This window comes from Macaca thibetana, chromosome 11, assembly GCF_024542745.1.
Source record: "Macaca thibetana thibetana isolate TM-01 chromosome 11, ASM2454274v1, whole genome shotgun sequence".
NCBI lineage: Eukaryota > Metazoa > Chordata > Mammalia > Primates > Cercopithecidae > Macaca > Macaca thibetana.
The window spans coordinates 92,823,632-92,842,762 of record NC_065588.1 but is presented as its reverse complement, the minus strand read 5'-3'; the positions used below and the strand labels follow the sequence as shown (position 1 = coordinate 92,842,762).

Genomic DNA, 19,131 nt, shown 5'->3' with positions numbered 1-19,131 from the left:
GTGCTTTGGAAGGCTGATGCAGAATGGCTTGAGACCAGGAGTTCAAGGCTCAAGGCTACAGTGATTGTGCCACACTGCACTCCACTCTCGGTGAGAAAGCGAAACCCTGTCTCAGACAAAAAAATAAAAAATAAATAAAGACTATGTTTGGGTTGTGATCTTAAAAGGGGTAAAGACAGGGAATCATGCTCATTTCCACCACTCAAACAAGGGCTGACCATAGAGCTCAACCAGTGGGCCTAACACAGAACTGCTGCTCCTTCTCTGTCCCTGCCAAGATGTGTGAGAGATGGCAGTGGTGGTGCAGGTAACATCGAATCTCTGGAGGATGATCAGACACAAAAGCTTAATAATCACTGGACTGAAAAAATCTCATCGAAGTTGGCCTCATCTCTGGCAGCAAATGTAAAGTCTGATTTCAATCAAAATGTCAAAACATGACTTGGGGGTGGGTGAGAAAGGAAAAGGCTAGAAAATATACTTTCAGTTGCCATGGATGAGGGAAAATCCAATATGTTTCCTTGAAGTTATTTGATCCTGGCTTATGTACATTGAACACACTGTCATTATTATTTTCCTTTTAAAAATATATTATCCAGAGGACAATACAGTAAGTTGCAACTTTAAAATAGAGAAAAGCAAGTATTACATTTTTTAGCTGAGATTCATTTCTTCAGACATACACATAATGTACGTGTGTGTGTGTGTGTGTGTGTGTGTGTGTGTGTGTGTGTGTGTTCCTCAGCGCTTCTCACTCAAAATCAAGGAGGAGGAGAACGTCACTTTGTAGAAACCCAAAGCGAAGTTGTTTGAGGACAGGGCCAGTAAGTGGGTGATGCTTAGAAGCAATCTAACCTGCACTGGTTCTTTGACCTTTCCCCATCTATATTTACTCGTTAACTGTGGCTCTGCTTTTTGAACACCCAACAGTGATTATTCCCACAGTCTCTGACCCTTTCCCCAGTGAAAACCCAAAGACATGCATTATTCATCCCAATTTAAAAGGACAAACATGTCATACAAATGTTGAAAAAAAATACAATCATCCTATTATGAAATGCATATGTTTTAAATCACAAGGTACTCAAGCTACTGTCAAACTTAGTATTGAAGTAACTTTCTGAAAGACACAATGGAAAATAAAATACATCAGCATATACCATTGAAGATAATCCAGCAAAGATGCTCCTGTGGCAGAGCCACCTGCATGATGAGCCTTAAGGACGACAAGATATGCAGACACTGGACCACAGATTCTTTATTCTGCAGGTTTTCATCACTGTCACAGACCAGCTGGTAGTTGCACATATTTTTGCCACTCAAAGCATGAAACTGAAACACACGGGAAAATAGAAATAGAAATAACTGACCAGGAACAGTAGCTCACACCTGTAATCCCAGCACTTAGGGAGGCGAATCACCTGAGGTCAGGAGTTCGAGACCAGCCTGGCCAACACGGTGAAATCCTGTCTCTACTAAAAATACAAAAATTAGCTGAGCATGGTGGCACATGCTTGTAATCCTAGCTATTTAGGAGGCTGGGGCAGGAGAATCATTTGGATCTGGGAGGCAGAGGTTGCAGTGAGCCAAGATCGCGCCACTGCATTCCAGCCTGGGTGACAAGAGTGAAACTCCATCTCAAAAAAAAAAAAAAAGAAAGAAAGAAAAGAAAGAAAAAGAAAAAAGAAATAGAAATAGAAATAACTTAGGAAAGCATTTCTCAGAATGCAAAAATCTAAAATGGAAACAATTATGGATAATTAATTTAATAGTGTAGAAAAAAACATGATAGATGGGTTTCTTTAAAACATCCATCTAGTTAAGACTAGCTTTCCTTAGTCAAAAGAAATTCAAAAAGAAAAAAAAAATCCTCTTGCCAAAAATACAGAATTGAATCAATTGTTATAAGCTCACCCAGTGGCATTTTAACTTATTTATTAATTCAGATGTGATTATAACCATTTACACAATTCATTCAACAAACGTTTCTTGAGCACCTCTATTAGCCACACTCTGCTAGGCAACAGGGACTCCAGGATGAGGAAGAAACGGACGCTGCTCTTCGAGGAGGGAAAACAGTTCCAGGCTCATGCCTCCAGGCTCAAGCAGCATTGAAGGGACTGCTGTGGTCACTGAATTGAAAGTATTTTGTAAGGTTGGATGAGACCGTTTAAAATAAAGAAGCGAGGCCCAGGCAGGCAGATCACCTGAGGTCAGGAGTTCAAGACCAGCCTGGCCAACATGAAGAAACCCCATCTCTACTAAGAATACAAAAATTTGCCGGGCATGGTGGTGCACACCTGTAATCCCAGCTACTTGGGAAGTTGAGGCAGGAGAATCACTTAGGCCCAGGAGGTGGAGGTTGCAGTGAGCCAAGATTACACCACTACACTCCAGCTTGGGCAAGAGTGAGCCTCTGTCTTAAAAAAAAAAAAAAAAAAATAGTGAGGCTATTATAGGGTGAACCAAGCTCAGAAAAATAGAGAGCATTCCATATATTCCAAGGAATTTGGAATTTAGCCAAAAGGCAAAGTCAATGGGTAGTGGAACAAAAAGACAGATTTCTACTTTATAAATTAATTGGCCAGGCACGGTGGCTCACACCTGTAATCCCAGCACTTTGGGAGGCCAAGGCAGGAGGATCATGAGGTCAGGAGTTCAAGACCAGCCTGACCAACATGGTGAAACCCTGTCTCTACTAAAAATACAAAAATTAGCTGGGCGTGGTGGTGGGCGCCTGTAATCCCAGCTACTCAGGAGGCTGAGGCATGAGAATCGCTTGAACCTGGGAGGCAGAGGTTGCAGTGAGCCGAGATCACACCACTGCACTCCAGCCTGGGCAACAGAGCAAGACCCCGTGAAAGAAGAAAGAAAAGAAAAGAAAAGAAAAGAAAAGAAAAGAAAAGAAAAGAAAAGAAAAGAAAAGAAAAGAAAAGAAAAGAAAAGAAAAGAAAGAAAGAAAGAAAGAAAGAAAGAAAGAAAGAAGAAAGAAAGAAGAAAGAGAGAGAGAGAGAGAGAGGCAGGGAGGGAGGGAGGGAGGGAGGGAGGGAGAGAGAGAGAGAGAGAGAGAGAGAAAGAAAGAAAGAAAGAAAGAAGGAAGGAAGGAAGGAAGGAAGGAAGGAAGGAAGGAAGGGAAGGAAAGGAAGGAAGGAAGGAAGGAAGGAAGGAAGGAAGGAAGGAAGGAAGGAAGGAAGGAAAGAAAGGAAAGAAAGAAAAAGAAAAGAGGAGGAAGGAAGGAAGGAAGGAAGGAAGGAAGGAAGGAAGGAAGGAAGGAAGGAAGGAAGGAAGGAAGGAAGGAAAGGAAAGAAAGAAAAAGAAAGGAGGAAGGAAGGAAGGAAGGAAGGAAGGAAGGAAGGAAGGAAGGAAGGAAGGAAGGAAGGAAGGGAAGGAAGCAAGGACATTAATTCTGGCAAAGTGTGAAAAGCAAAAAGCAGAAGGTATGGGGGTCAAGGCTACAAAAAGGGGAGTAGGAGAGACCTTTTCCCTAATAGGGTGCCAACTTACATTGCCCAGTATTCTCATTCGTGTACCTACGGTACAGCCAAATTGAACTGTTCAATTGTCCCCTAAACATGCCTTGAGAGTTTCTGCTTATTAACCACATACTGTTTCCAAGGCCTTGAATAGTCCTCAAGTTTAAAGTAACACAGATTTAGAGTCAGACTGATCAGGGTTCAAACACCAGCCCTGCCCATTGTTTTAAGCAGGCTAATAAACTTCCATTTCCTAATCTGTAAAAGAGTCTCCTCTTAGGACTTTAATGAGGCTGCAAGATGATAATTCATACAATATATTTAGAAGAGTATTTAGCACATGAAAACTGTTCAACCCATGAATCAATGGTAGTAATTAACAAAATACTGGTATACTAGAAATAAAGTATAAATTTTTATATCAATAGATTTATGTTTAATCTCAAGAGCCACTTTTCATACTATGTGATAAGCTTTATTTTTCTCTTCTGTAAAATAGGGATAATAGTATGTACTCATAAAATTACTTTATCAAATTTGTTTTCCAAAGCACTTTATAAACTAAAAGCACTCTACAAATATTAGTTATTAAATAACAACTGCTACATGAATGAGTGACTGCAGTGACTTAATCTCCAAACATCCTTACAAAGCTTGGTAAGTTCACTTTCTTATCCAGCACTGAAAGTATTTATTAAGCAACTTATAGCACACAGCTAGATGCTGTGCTAAGCCAACAAAAGACATTTAAAAGCTGTCAACTAAAAGATATATTGCATAGCTAATCATAAATTGTAGCTATTTCAGCTGCTCTTTCATCTTACTGTAAGTCCAGCAGTTTTATCTCTAAAGCCTTTTGGGAAAAAGGCAGCCTTGAATTGAGTTACATCCACTTTATTCTCATCAAAATTGGTATTGAACTGCTGAAGATATCTTCCATAGCATTGTAAAAGGGCCAGTTTGTATTCCTGAAATAAAAAGAGGACTTGATTAAAATTCCAAAATATCATTTAGCTTATCATTGTTAGGTAATATTCGTATTATTCCTAACGGTATCAATGTTAATTATTACAATTATACCAGTACCACTGGCTCCATTTTCCAAAAACATAGTATATGACAGACACTGCACTATACAATGTATGTGCATTATTTCATCTAATTCTCCTCACAACGAGCCTATGTGAGATAGGACCATCATGACCACAAGGATGAGAATATTTACTATGGCACTGTGTGTGGTAATACCTACATATACTCAAAATCCAGGTTCCAAAATTCAGCATCATCAGATCATGGTAACCCACATACCCAGAGAGGTGGATGAGTAGTCTTGCTTCTCTGATACCTCATAGGCTTGAAAAAGAAAAGAAAGGAAGAGTGAGTGAGAGATAGGAAGGAGGGAAGGAAGGAAGGAAGGAAGGAAGGAAGGAAGGAAGGAAGGAAGGAAGGAAGGAAGGAAGGAAGGAAGGAAGGGAGGGAGGGAGGGAGGGAGGGAGGGAGGGAGGAAGGGAGGGAGGGAGGGAGGGAGGGAAAGGAAGAAAAGGGAAGGAAGGAGGGGAGGAAGGAAGGAAGGAAGGAAAGGGAAGGAAGGGGAAGGGATAGGAAAGGAAAAGAAAAGGGAAGAGAAGGGGAAAGGAAGGGGGAAGAAAGGAGGGAAAGAAAGAGAGAGAAAGAAAGGAAGGAAAAGAAAGGAAAGGAAGAAAGAGAGAGGGAGGGAAGGAGGAGGGAAAAAATAAAGGGAGGGAGAGAAAGAAAAAGAGAGAAGAGAGAGAGAGAAAGAGAAAGAAGGAAGGAAAGAGAGAAAGAAAGAAGAAGAAAAAGGAAGGAAGGAAGGAAGGAAGGAAGGAAGGAAGGAAGGAAGGAAGGAAGGAAGGAAGGAAGGAAAGAAGGAAGGAAGGGGAAAGAAAAAGAGAAAGGAAGGGAGGGAGAGAGAGGGGGGGGAAGGAAAGGAAGGGAGAGGGAGGGAGAGAGGAAGGAAGAGAAGAAGAAAGAGGGAACCAAAGAAGAGAAGCTAAAAGAAACAAATGCAGAGTGAGGTGAGCTACCTGCCTCTCTTTCATCTGTCAACAGACTCTGAAGCTGCATCAGGACAAATAAAAAGCATTTGAGCAGTGGGATTTTTATTCATTCAAAGTCATGCTTGTGTTCCCATAACAGAATCAGATGCCCCATTTCTGTAACCCACAGGGCTCAGTTACCTGGAGGGTTTCAGGGCAGAGGATGTAAGCAGTCCCTTCTAAATGAGTCACTTGCAACCCTTCCTCAGCTCCCTCCCCTGCAACTTCATCCCCAGGAAAAGCAACTGCCCAAAGTGTGAACTGCCTGTCCAGTTACCTAGCCCCTTGGAAGGCATCTTCAGTCAAACACTGTTTTGTTTAAATTTCTATTATAGATTTGTTTTTTGCTCACTAATTAATCCTGAATCTTTTCTGCTCTAACTTGAATCATATAATAAATTCAAATCTAGGTTTAAAACAAATATTCCACAAGACGATCTTTACTACAACTAAAATAAAAATAGAGCCTAGAAACCAAAGTAACAAGTTCATTTTCAGAATTATAGATACCTTTTTTTTTTTTTTTTAAAGAGACAGTGTTTTGCCATGTTGCCCAGGTTGGTCTCAAACTCCTGGGCTTAAGCAAGCAATCTGCCCTCCTCAGCCTACCAAAGTTCTGGGATTACAGGTGTGAGCCACCACGCCCAGCCTGGCCAACATTTCCTTCAGTGAAAAGTAGACAAAACTTTTTCTTTGTTCTTTTAATTAAATATTAAAATATACTATCTAGGCCTTTCTATCTAAAACATTCTGAATCCTTAGCTACTAGCCATCTGTAACTTGCTTTATCAGCTTCTAACATACACCTCCCTTTCCTCCAGCAATATCCATTCCACCCACACAGATATTTCTCAAACAACCCTACACTGTGCTTTTTAATTGTATTACCAGCTTCTTACACTGAAAAGTATAAGGATGGAGAGGGGGCTGTCTTCTAATTCTTGTCAAAACTCTTATTCCACTTACATGAGTAAAGCTTACAAGTTGAATCTCACCTGGGTTTCTTTTCTGTAGCTTACCACGCCCTGTTTTTCAAGTTTCTAAGACCCATGGTTCATTTATGTGGAACTATGGTTATTCTCTAGTTTTGGCAGAAGAAAATAGATTTTAGTTCTTCATTATGAACTTCCACCACTCATATCCTCTATTTGGTAAATTTGTCTCCCAGACCAAGAGGATTAAAGTCCAGAAAATAGAAACAGAGGGGAAAAATGAAGTTGAGAAACTGAAGATTGAGAAAACACTGAACACTGCCCACAGCTGGCCTAAAATCCCATTGTCTGACGTTCAGATAACTTAGAATAATTTGGATCTAGGCCAGAGTTTAAGGGAGAAACTCACATGATCATTAATGGAAAACCCAGCCATGCTGTGGTCTCAGCAAACCAAGTCCACAAGTCCACAGCATTCCAAGCCCTAGACATTCAGGTGGAACTAAAAGTAGGACACAAACTCAGTCTGGAATACAATACTGAGCAAGAAACAGGGTATGTATGGAATGACTATTATAACTACATAGAGCAAAACATTAAGAAACAGTTGAAAGAGTTTAATAAACAGGGCACTGAAGCAGGCAACAGAGCTGCAAGGCCAAGAGCCCTGAAGGTTGACCACTGGGCAAGGCCAGCCATATGAAAAACAACAGGAAGTGGTGTCTGGGCTCTTTTGTATGAGGTAGGAACACGATGATTCAGCATTTCCTGTTGTGCGCCTACCACACCCTCTGTGAACCCGGCCACACTCCTGCCCATCCACAGCCAGCTGCCTGGCTGTCCAGGAATGTCTCACCTCTGGGAAATCTCAACTACAAAATTAAAAAGCAAACACTTTTTTAGTTACTGTGCCTTATTAAAATTTTTATGTACTCATTTATTTTTTTCTAAGAGAAAAATCAAAACATGTAAAATAGGAAGGGTATCAGACTAAATACTGTAATAATAATTAGCCAAATGAATTTCTTTTTGGCTCTCTTTCCTCCAGAGGCACTTACTTTCATTTGACAAAGGCTATCTCCAACCTTCAGAAGCTTTTCGTTGTAATAGTCTGCTGGCAGCCTGGGGGCGTATTTAGTCCAGATATTAAACAAAGAAGTGGCACTGTAAAAATCATAAAATAAAATGACATTGTCAAAGTCTGCAGGAAACCTCAATTAATTCGCAAGCAATCCTTTAAAACTTACCTTGTGCTAAGCCTTTCCAATGTGCCTTATTGTTAATGTCCAATTATTAGTAATAAATGTAATTACAGTTAAAATTATTCCTTCCTATGTACCAAGCATTGATTGCAGCTCTTTACATGTTTTTTTTTTAGATACTTTACTTCATAGAGCAATTTTAAGTTCACAACAGAATTGAGCAGAAGGTACTGAGATTTCCCATATATATACCCTGTGCCCCCAAACATGCGCGGCCCTCCCCCATTATCAACAACTCCACTAGAATGGTACCTTCGTTATGATGAACCTACATTGACACATCATTATCACCCAAAGTCCATAGTTTAGGGTTCGCTGTTGGTGTCATCCATTCCATGGGTTTGGACAAATGTATATAAAGTCTATCCACTGTGAAAATATCACAGAGTAGATTCACTATCCTAAAAATCTTCTGTGCTCCACTTATTCATCCCTCCTTTCCCGCTCAATCTCTGTTAACCACTGATATTTTTACTGTCTCCATAGTTTTGCCTTTTCCAAAATGTCATACAGTTGGAATCAAACAGTATGAAACCTTTTCAGATTGGTTTCTTTCACTTAGCAATATGCATCTAAGTTTCCTCCATGTCTTCTCATGGCTTGATAGCTCATTTCTTTTTAGCACTGAATAATATTCCATTGTCTGGATGCATTACAGTTTATCCACTCACATGGTGAATGACATCTTGGTTGCTTACAAGTTTTGGCAATTATGAATAAGGCTGCCAGAAATACTGATGTGCAGGGGTTTTTGTGTTTTGTTTTGTTTTGTTTTTTGAGATGGAGTCTTGCTCCTGTTGCGCAGGCTGGAGTGCAGTGGCACGATCTTGGCTCACTGCAACCTCTACCTCCGGAGTTCAAGCAATTCTCCTTCCTCTGCCTCCCAAGTAGCTGGGATTACAGGCGTGCACCACCATACCTGGCTGATTTTTGTATTTTTAATAGAGACAGGGTTTTGCCATGTTGGCCAGGCTGGTCTCAAATTCCTGACCTCAGGTAATCCACCCGCCTAGGCCTCCCGAAGTGCTAGCACTACAGGCGTGAGTCACCGCACCAGGCCCAATGTTCAGGTTTTTATATGGACATAAGTTTTCAGTTCCTTTGGATAAATACCAAGGAGCACAAGGGGTGAATGTTATGGTAAGAATATGTTCAATTTTATAGAAACCACCTGTCTTCCAAAGTGGCTGTACTATTTTGCATTCCTACCAGCAATGAATGAGAGAATTCCCTGCTCTACATCCTTCCCAGCATTTGGTGTTGTCAGTGTTCTAGATTTTAGCCTTCCTAACAGGCGTGTAGGGTATCTCATTGTTGCTTTAACTTGCATTCACCTGATTACATATGATGTGGAACATATTTTCATATGTTTATTTGCCATCTGTGTATTTTCTTTGGTGAGGTGTCTGTTAAAGTCTTTGGCCCATTTTTAAAATCAGGTTGTTGGCTGGACACGGTGGCTCACACCTGTAATCCCACCACTTTGGGAGGCCGAGACAGGTGGATCAGTTGAGGTCAGGAGTTTGAGACCAGCCTGTCCAACATGGTGAACATGGTGAAACCTCGTCTCTACTAAAAATACAAAAATGAGCCAGGCGTGGTGGCACACACCTGTAGTCCCAGCTACTCAGGAAGAGAATCATCTGAACTCATGAGGTGGAGGCTGCAGTGAGCCGAGATCAGGCCACTGCACTCCAGCCTGGGCAAAAGAGCAAGACTTCATCTCAAAAAATCAGTAAATAAATAAATAAATAAATAAAAATTTTTAAAAAGTAAAATAAGGTTGTTATTATTGCTGAGTTTTCAGAGTTCTTTGTATACTTTGGATAACAGTCCTTTATCAAATAAGTCTTTTGCAAATATTTTCTCCCAATTTGTGGCTTATCCTTTCATTCCCTTGACAGTATCTTTCATAGAGCAGTAATTTTTAACTTTAATGAAGTCCAGCTTATCAATTCTTTCTTTCATAGATCATGCCTTGGTACTGTATATTCAAAGTCATCACCAAACCCAAGGTCACCTAGATAGATTCTCTCCTGTTATCTACTAGGAGTTTCTTTATTTTTTATTTTTTGTTTTGAGACAGAGTCTTGCTCTGTCACCAGGCCGGAGTGCAGTGGCGCCATCTCAGCTCACTGCAGCCTCTGCCTCCTGGATTCAAGTGATTCTCCTGCTTCAGCCTCCCAAGTAGCTGGGACTATAGGCACGCACCACCACGCCCAGCTAATTTTTGTATTTTTGGTAGAGATGGGTTTTCACCATGTTGACCAGGATGGTCTCGATCTCTTGACCTTGTGATCCGCCTGCCTCGGCCTCCCCAAGTGCTGGGATTACAGGCGTGAGCCATGGTGCCTGGCCAGGAGTTTCATAATACTGCATTTTATATTTAGGTAGGTGATCCATTTTGAGTTAATTTTTGTGAAGGGCGTACAGTCTGCATCTAGATTCATTTTTTGGCATGTGGATATCCAGTTGTTCCAGGACCATTTACTGAAGACGCTGTTCTCCATTGAATTGACTTTGCTCACTTGCCAAAGATCAGTTTGTTGCCAGAAAAGGGGTTTTGATCCAGACCCCGAGAGAGGACTCTTGGATCTCGCACAGGAAGGAATTCAAGACAAGTCACAGAGTGCAGTGGGAAGAGATCATTTATTGAAAGCTACTTAGTTACACAGTCGGGCAACCTCAGAAAGCAGGAAGATGAACACACTCTCTTTGTTTTAAACTCTTCTTATATAGGGGTCTTATCTATGTAAAAAGCCAGGCTAAGTTAGGTCTACATGCAGGAAGGCCAACAGTGTGACAATATTTATTACTCTGCGGATTTAAAGGAAACTATCCTCAACGTTTTCATGTGCAGTACATCAAGGCATAGCTATAATTATCTTGAAGGCATATATTGTTATGGGTATTGGGACATCTGGACCTTCTGCTATTGTAGGTGTTTGTCTTGCAGGCATCTTTAGGCTGTTGCTTCAACTGTAAAAAATTTATGACCATGGGTCACGCCTAGCAAGGAACGTGCCCTGCTAATTTTAAGATGGAGTTGATTTTAAAATGCCATTACTCTGGTTCTCCTATGCGTCTGTTTCCCTAACAAGTTGACTATATTTATGTGAGTCTATTTCTGAGCTGCGTATATTGTTCCACGGATTTGTCTATTCTTTCACCAGTGTCACACTGTCTTGAATACTGTAGCTTTACAGCAAGTCTTGAAATTGAGTCGTGTCAGTCCTCCAACTTTCTTCTTCTCCTTCAATGCTGTGTTGGCTATTTTGGGTCTTTTGCCTATATGCATACCTTTTTTCACTTCATTTTCACAACAACCCCAAGAAAGGTAATATCAATATCCCAAAGATACAGCTGATGAAGCTGAGGCTCAGTGCATCTGTGATCTTAACGACTATATGAATGAGCTTTCCAGTCCTCTGGAAAGTAAACTCCCTGAGGTCAAGGACCTCAACAATATTATTCATTGCCCAGGCCCAACAGTAGTGAATACCTACTACATGTAGGTACTCAATAAATATCTGCTGAAAGATGGATGAATGAATGAATGAATGAATGAATGAATGAATGAATGATAGGGAAGAAAACATTCTTTGTTCTTGTTTTATTTTTTCCTGTGAAGGGCTCAGGGTTCAAAGAGCCAGTCAATCCACTTAGAGCTATACTTCCCTCCACCAAGTAAAACAAAAACAAAACAAACAGTATTTTCAAAATGCTTTCTAACCAGAGTTTCAAACGGTAGCAGATCATTGCCTATTTTAGTCATTCATTTAGTTAACATTTACTTCTTTCCTCTCTCCCAGAAATTATATATGCCTCTAGCAAAAATCCAAATATCCCCTAACAGGTGTCCAATCCTATCTCATAAATTTCTAGATAAGACTGAATGTTTGTGACCCCTCCCCCACTGCCCCCCAATTCATATGTTGAAATCCTAACCCCCGGTGTGGTTGTATTTGGAAACAGGGCCTCTAAGGAAGCAATTAAGGTTAAATGAAATCATAAAGTTAGTACCCTGGCCTGATGGAATTAATGTCCCTACAAGAAGAGACTCCAGAGAGCTTGCTCTTTTATGATATGGTCATAAATTGTTTACAGTCTCCATGCTTGAGGACAAAGCAGCCTTCTACAAACCAGGAGAGGAGTCCTCATGAGAAACCAATCCTGCTGGATCTTGATCTGGGACTTCCAGCCTTCAGACTGTGAAAAATAAATAAATGTCTGTTGTTTAAGCCACCTAGTCTATAGTATTTTGTTATGGCAACCTGAGCTGGCTAATACAGGACCTAAATTTAAGAACTGATGATGGCTCTAATACTTACGATGTATGTGTTGGAGTAATAGTGAAACATCTAAACAGAAACCTGTCAATTAATTCATTCGGGTAATTAAATAATACTGAGTCATTGATTGAGTGAAGGACGCAATGCATTTCTCCTTTATGAACTGATTAATCATATATTTAGGTAGAAAAATATATGCATGTACCAAGTGTACCAAGTAATAAATAACAATGCCAAATAAATATGGCAAATATAAACCACAGACATTTAAAAGGGGAGAGGTGTTTTGTTTGCTTTATTACTTCTTTCACTTTCATTTGATGCTTCATGAAATGCCACGGTATTTGAATAAATATAATGAATCCAAGAAATTCACCAAGTCTTACTAGAATTCTTAAATTATGTAGATGAAATAATTAATTCTTCTAAATCTTACAGATGAGATAATGATGACTAGGCTTGTTACTCATAAAAGAAAAATATCAGCTTTGTTGAATCAATCAAGATTATGTAATAAGAAAGAAGAAATGTCTTTTTTGTTGAACTCTAAGTTCAGGTTAAGACTGCTCATTGGGAATAGCTTACATAATGCTTAAACCAAAAATATATAATATATACTATAGAATGTACATCATTTGAGAAGAAAATGTCAATGTACTTGGGATTGCTGACTGTTGCTAGATATGTAAAATGTTCTAAAATAGAAAATCATCCAGGTGCGATGGCTCACGCCTGTAATCCCAGCACTTTGGGAGGCCAAGGTGGGCAGATCGCTTGAGGTCAGAAGTTCAAGACCAGCCTGGGAAACATCACAAAACCCCGTCTCTACTAAAAAAAAAAACAAAAATTAGCCGGGTGTGGTGACACGCACCTATAGTCCAGATACCAAGGAGGCTGAGGCACGTGAATCGTCTGATTGACTGAACCCAGGAGGTGGACGTAGCAGTGAGCCAAGATCCAGCTACTGCACTCCAGCCTGGGCGACAGAGCAAGACACTGTCTCAAAAAAAAAAAGAAAAAGAAAGAAAGAAAGAAAAGAAAAGAAAATCATAACTGTATAAGCAGAATACCTCAATACCTCAATCTTATGTGCTTATAGCAAAAGCACATTTTTAAAAAATGTATCATGATCTTATTTAAAGACATTTCTGGTATGACAATAATTTATATTTTAAATACTATGAATTTTATGCTTATGGAAGTTACCATAGTTATAAGGAGAAACACATTTTGATATAAAAAATAACCATCTGTTGGCCGGGCGCAGTGGCTCACACCTGTAATCCCAACAGTTTGGGAGGTCAAAGCGGGCGGATCACGAGGTCAAGAGATTGAGACCATCTGGCCAACATGGTGAAACCCTGTCTTTACTAAAAATACAAAAATTAGCTGGGTGTGGTAGCTCGCATCTGTAGTCCCAGCTACTCAAGAGGCTGAGGCAGGAAAATCACTTGAATCCGGGAGGCAGAAGTTGCAGTGAGCCAGTATCACATCACTGCACTCCAGCCTGGCGACAGAGCGAGACTGTCTCAAAAAATAATAATAATAATAATAACTATCTGTCAAATATATTATAAAAGCAACTCCCACCTCCTGTAGTCCTAACTGGTCTCTACACTGCTATTCTTGTTCCCTTTGGATATAATCATCAGAATAATATCTTAAAACAAAAATTAGGCTGTGCAGGGTGGCTCACACCTGTAATCCCAGCACTTTGGGAGGCTGAGGCGGGTGGATCACTTGAGGTCAGGAGTTTGAGACCAGCCTGGCCAACATGGTGAAACCCTGTCTCTACTAAAAACACAAAAATTAGCCGGGTGTGGTGGCATGAGCCTGTAATCCCAGTTACTCAGGGGGCTGAGGCAGGAGAATCGCTTGAACGCAGGAGGAAGAGGTTGTAGTGAGCTGAGATTGCGCCACTGCATTCCAGCCTTGTCGACAGAGTGAGACTGTCCCAAAAAAAAAAAAAAAAAAAAAAAAAAATTACATAATCCTTCTGCAAAACTATCCAATGGAATAAATGTAAACTCTTTAAAATGGCCTCTAAAACCTTCCAAAGCCCTATTATTCCTCTAAATCTCACCTCATACTGTTGTACCTCTTTCACTGTGCTTCTGCTAAATGGGATTCTGTCCATTCCTCCGAAGTAGGAATGGATCTGTTCTGCCAAGGATCTTCCTGCATTCTTGTCCCCCTGTTCATCCTCTCCATTTGGCTAGTCAAATCCCTGGTGTCCTTCTAATCTCAGCTTAATGGCACCTCACTTATCACTCATTCAAAAGCAAGTCCCCACTACATTCTCTTTAAGCCTCTGCTTTAAGTGTCATCTACTCTGACCACCTTAACGAAAATTGCAACTTCCTGTCTTCTACTCCATAACCTCTTCTCTTTTTTTTTTTCTTTTTAATTTCTAATAGGAATAGACTATCTTCTTTTTCTCTCTAGCATGTATCATTACTTTGGTTTTTTTTGTTTGTTTGTTTGTTTGTTTGTTTGAGACGGAGTCTCACTCTGTTGGGCTGGAGTGCAGTGGTGTAATCTTGGCTCAATGCAACCTCCGCTTCCCAGGTTCAAGTGATTCTCCTGCCTTGGCCTCCCGAGTAGCTGGGATTACAGGCACCCGCCACCATGCCCGGCTAATTTTTTGTATTTTTCACAGAGACAGGGTTTCACTATGTTGGCCAGGTTGGTCTCGAACACCTGACCTCGTGATCCATCTGCCTAAGCCTCTCAAAGTGCTAGGATTACAGGCATGAGCCACTGCGCCCGGCAGCATTTATCATTCCTAAATTACCATAAAATACACATAATTGATGTTTATTGTCTAGTTCCCTCTCTAGACTATAAACTCTGAGAAGGCAGAGATTTTTGTCTGGTTCACTGCTGTAGCCACAGTGCCTAGTAGGATGCCTGACACATATAAGTGCTCAGCAGTTACTTTCATGGCATTTGTTGTTTGCATATTTACTAATGACTTACTGAATATCTATCTCCCTCTCTAGACTGTAAGCTCCACGAATACTGACTCCCATATCTATTTTGTTCACCACTGTGTAACCAGTGTCTAGTACATTGCCTCACACATAGCAGGCACTCAATAAAAATTATTGTATAAATAAAGGCCAAAATTGTGTGAGAGGTTGGAATGTTAAGGCATGTGTCAATCCAATGCTTGTGATTCTTACAGTCTTGTTAAAGATGGCACAGATACCGTACATAGACTGGCCCATGTCTACTTTCCTATATGTAATATTCACAATTACTGAGAATATAAAGATAATAACTTTTTTTTTTTTTTGAGACAGAGTCTCATTCTGTTACCTAGGCTGGAGTGCAGTGGCATGATCTCGGCACACCAGCAACCTCCACTTCCCCGGTTCAAGCGATTCTCATGCCTCAGCCTCCTGAATAGCTGGGATTACAGGTGCACACCACCACGCCTGGCTAATTTTTGTATTTTTTAGTAGAGACAGAATTTCGTCATGTTGGCCAGGCTGATCTCGAACTCCTGACCGCAGGTGATCTGCCCGCCTCGGCCTCCCAGAGTGCTGGGATTACAGGCGTAAGCCACTGCACCAGGCCAAGGATAATAACTCTTGAATTCTTTCAATACTAAATATTTATTGAATGTTTACTATGTCCCAATCCCCAGGCTTAGTGCCAGAAATACAGCAATGAAAGAGAGACACATTATCCAAAGTCACCAGGGAGCTTACATCCTAATGAGACAGACAATGCACAAGAAAACAAATCAATTAAAAAATATAAACCTATGAGTGAATCTGCATTAGATAGGAAAGGCCACTCTAAGAAGGTGACAACTGAGCTGAGGCCTGAAAAAAGAGAAGGAGCCAGATTTTTGAAAAGCTTAGGGAAGAACATTCAGACAACAAAGATAGCAAATATAAAGGCTCTGAGGTGAGAAACAGTAGGACCTGTTTCTCTAGAAAGTCCTGAGAGAGAAAAGAAGAGAAGAGAGCTGAGAAAGGCAGGCAGGGTCAACACCTCAGCCCCTGGAGAGTATCAGAATTCTTAAGTTTATTCCAAAAGCAATGGGAAGCAATAGAAAGACTTTAGATAAGATTTACAAAGATCATCCTAACTGCTAGGTGAAGGATAGATTTGAGACAGAGTGGCTGCAGGGAAAATGTGAAATGGTGGTGGTTTGGACTGGAATGCTGGTAGTGGAGATGGGTAGATGAAATTCAAAGATGGAAACTATTTAAATATAAATGTATAAACTGGGCACAGTGGCTCACGCCTGTAACCCCAGCAATTGGGGAGGCCAAGGCAGGTGGATCTCCTGAGGTCAGGAGTTCCAGACTAGCCTGGCCAACATGGCGAAACCCCGTCTCTACTAAAAATACAGAAATTAGCCGGGCGTGGTGGCAGGCACCTGTAGTCCCAGCTACTCGAAGGCTGAGGCACAAGAATCACTGAAACCCGGGAGGCAGAGGTTGCAGTGAGCTGAGATCACAGCACTGCACTCCAGCCTGGGGTACAGAGTGAAACTCCCTCTCAATAAATAAATAAATAAATAAAGCATATAGGGTAGGTATATAATGGACTTTCCTTGGTCAATTCTTGGTTCTCATCTTACTTGGCCAGTCAGCAGAATTTGCCACAGCTGATCATTCCTTTCTTCCTGAAATACTTTCTCTACCTGCTTCTAGTACACCAGGCACTTAATGGTTTTCCATTGGCCACTCCTCCTTAGTCTCTGTTGGTTTCTTCTTATTGCCTCTCCCTGTCCATGCTGAAGCATCCCAGGGCTCAATCCTTGGACTCTTCCCTTCTCCATTTACACACACACTCTCTTAGCTATTCATCAGGTGTTATGATTTAAATATCATATGAATCCCAAATGTATATCTCATCTGACTTCCAGATTCAAATGTCCAACTACCTACATAGCAGCTCCACCTGGATGCTGAATCACATCTCAATTTTTATAAAATTATAAACTCTTGATCTCCCTCCCTCTTGCTCTTTCCACAATCACAATTCCACCCCAGGTCTTTCCCATCTGCCATTCTCCCTGTGTGACCTACTCTGTGCACAAAAATCCTCATCAATTGTTCCCATATATCTTTCTCATCTTTCTCAAAAGTGACTTTTCCTGACCTTCCCTAACCATGCTTCCCACCACCCCATTTAAAATTGCAACACTCAGGCCAGGTGCAGTGGCTCATGCCTGTAATCCAATACTTTGAGAGGTCAAGCTGGGAGGATCCCTTGAGCCCCCGAGTTCAAGGTTTCAGTGAGCCAGGATTGAGCCACTGCACACCAGCCTGTGCAAGAGTGACACCCTGTCTCAAAAAAAAAGATAAAATTGCAACATTCATCTCATATCCTCCATCACGATTCCCTGTTCTATTTTTCTCCCTAGCAGTCACCTCCTTGTAAAATTATTTACTTACGTATTTGTTTAGTGGTTGTTTATATTCACAAAAATATATGCTCCATAAGGACATGGATTTTTATGTTTTGTTAACTTAATGTTTTCCTAGTTCCTTGTACAGTACTTGATATACAGTATGTGCTCAATAAATAGTTGTTAAATGCATAACAAAAATATTTTATTTTATTTATTTATTTTTTGAGAGTCTTGCTCTGTTGCCCAGGTTGGGGTGTAGTGGTGTCATCCCAGCTCACTGCAGCTTCTGCCTCCCAGGTTCAAGCAATTATCCTGCCTCATCCTCCTGAGTAGCTGGGAGTACAGGCATGTGCCACCACACCCAGCTAATTTTTGTATTTTGTATTCAAGTATAAATTTTTGGCTCACTCAAGGGTTTCAAAACTTTTCATGTTATAAGTACATAAAATTTGTATATGGAGAAAAAGGAATAACTTTGAGGTAGATTAGGTTCATGAAGCTAGCTCTTGATACAATGAAGTATGTCATCCTGTGAACATGTGCACTTTAATTCCTTCTTATATTGTTATTAGGATTACAGTGACTTTTTCTTAATTTTGCGATTCATTCTGCGCAACTGTTTACCTTTTTGGGAGTTCTGTCACCATGTTATTACTGCAAACTGCGAACTCTTTTTAAGGTTCTTTCCTGCTTATGTTACCATCTTTCTTTTCTGGTCAAGTAGTGAGTTATGAAACATTCCTGTGTACATTTTTATTTTGACCTGAGCAGGAAGCCAAGATATAACATCTCTCAGGAATTAAGGATTGTTAAGAGCGACAAGTCTCCACTTCTTAAACTCTGTTTATCTCTCCTGGGCCCTTCAGGCAGCCCCTGCGTCCGCAACGCTGAACCAGCTCTGGGGCCACTACCTGCATCCTCAAACCCTCCCCAGGGGCCCCTCCTTTGGCCGGCGCCCTCCCCAGTGCCCCGCCAGCGCTTACCAACGCCGGCGGAATTCGTGCTTCTCTTCCTCCGTGGTGGCTAAAGCCTTCTTTTTCCTCATAAAGCCTAACAACTCCCGGATCTCCTTCTCACAAGAGGCCAGGAGCGGGTTTTTCGCGTCCAGCGGCCCATAAAACACGGCTAGGGGCAATGAGTCCTCGGGGCAGGTCCACTGAAGCAGCGAGCTCTGGGAGCTCCCCTTCGACTCTGGGGGCGACCTCGAAGTCGCGGTCGCTGTCGGTGGCAGTTCTGCCAGCGACCCCGAGGCGGTAGAGTCGTCTGACGGAGAGCTCGAGCGGGCGCCCTGCGCCGCCATATTGACGCCCCCCGGCCCGTCTGGAGTGTGTGTAGACGCGGTTGCCTGGCGACGGTCTCGTGGCAACCGAGCATCCCGCGCGCTTTCCGAGAAACACAGCGGCCCCTGGAGGGCAGAGCGAGAAAGAACCAGGTCCAGAAAAGAATGATGCTCCTGAGGGTGTTGCCTGGCTGCGCTGGCACCGCTGTATGAAGTGCGAACAGAGAATGTTCTGAGCAGAGCGCTGGCAAATATTAGAGCCAAAAACTTAAGGTCACAAATCCAGACTATATTCTTTATCCATGTTAAAACGATAATTATGATGACCATGACCATTAACGTGTGTCAGGCAGTAAGCATTTGAAACATGTACTTTCATTTATCTCATTTAATCATCATAACTACTTTACAACTTAGGATACTATTAGTATATCCATCTCACAGTTTAGGAAACTA

General features: G+C 41.3%; 1 protein-coding gene across 2 annotated transcripts in view; it reads right to left on the bottom strand.

The window, feature by feature from the left end:
* CFAP54 (cilia and flagella associated protein 54) overlaps window positions 1-18,729 on the bottom strand; it is a 382,780-nt gene extending 364,051 nt beyond the window's left edge. Inside the window, exons 1-4 of one of the 2 annotated variants that reach the window (XM_050749308.1) lie at window positions 18,380-18,729; window positions 7,524-7,629; window positions 4,298-4,441; window positions 1,161-1,332 (exon numbers count right to left, since the gene is read on the bottom strand). In XM_050749308.1, coding sequence (XP_050605265.1) covers window positions 1,161-1,332; window positions 4,298-4,441; window positions 7,524-7,629; window positions 18,380-18,696 — 739 coding nt within the window. In that variant the 5' untranslated portion in view covers window positions 18,697-18,729. The remainder of the gene's footprint in view (window positions 1-1,160; window positions 1,333-4,297; window positions 4,442-7,523; window positions 7,630-18,379) is intronic. The other variant, XM_050749309.1, reaches the window with a different exon arrangement.
* Window positions 18,730-19,131: the final 402 nt, after the last annotated feature.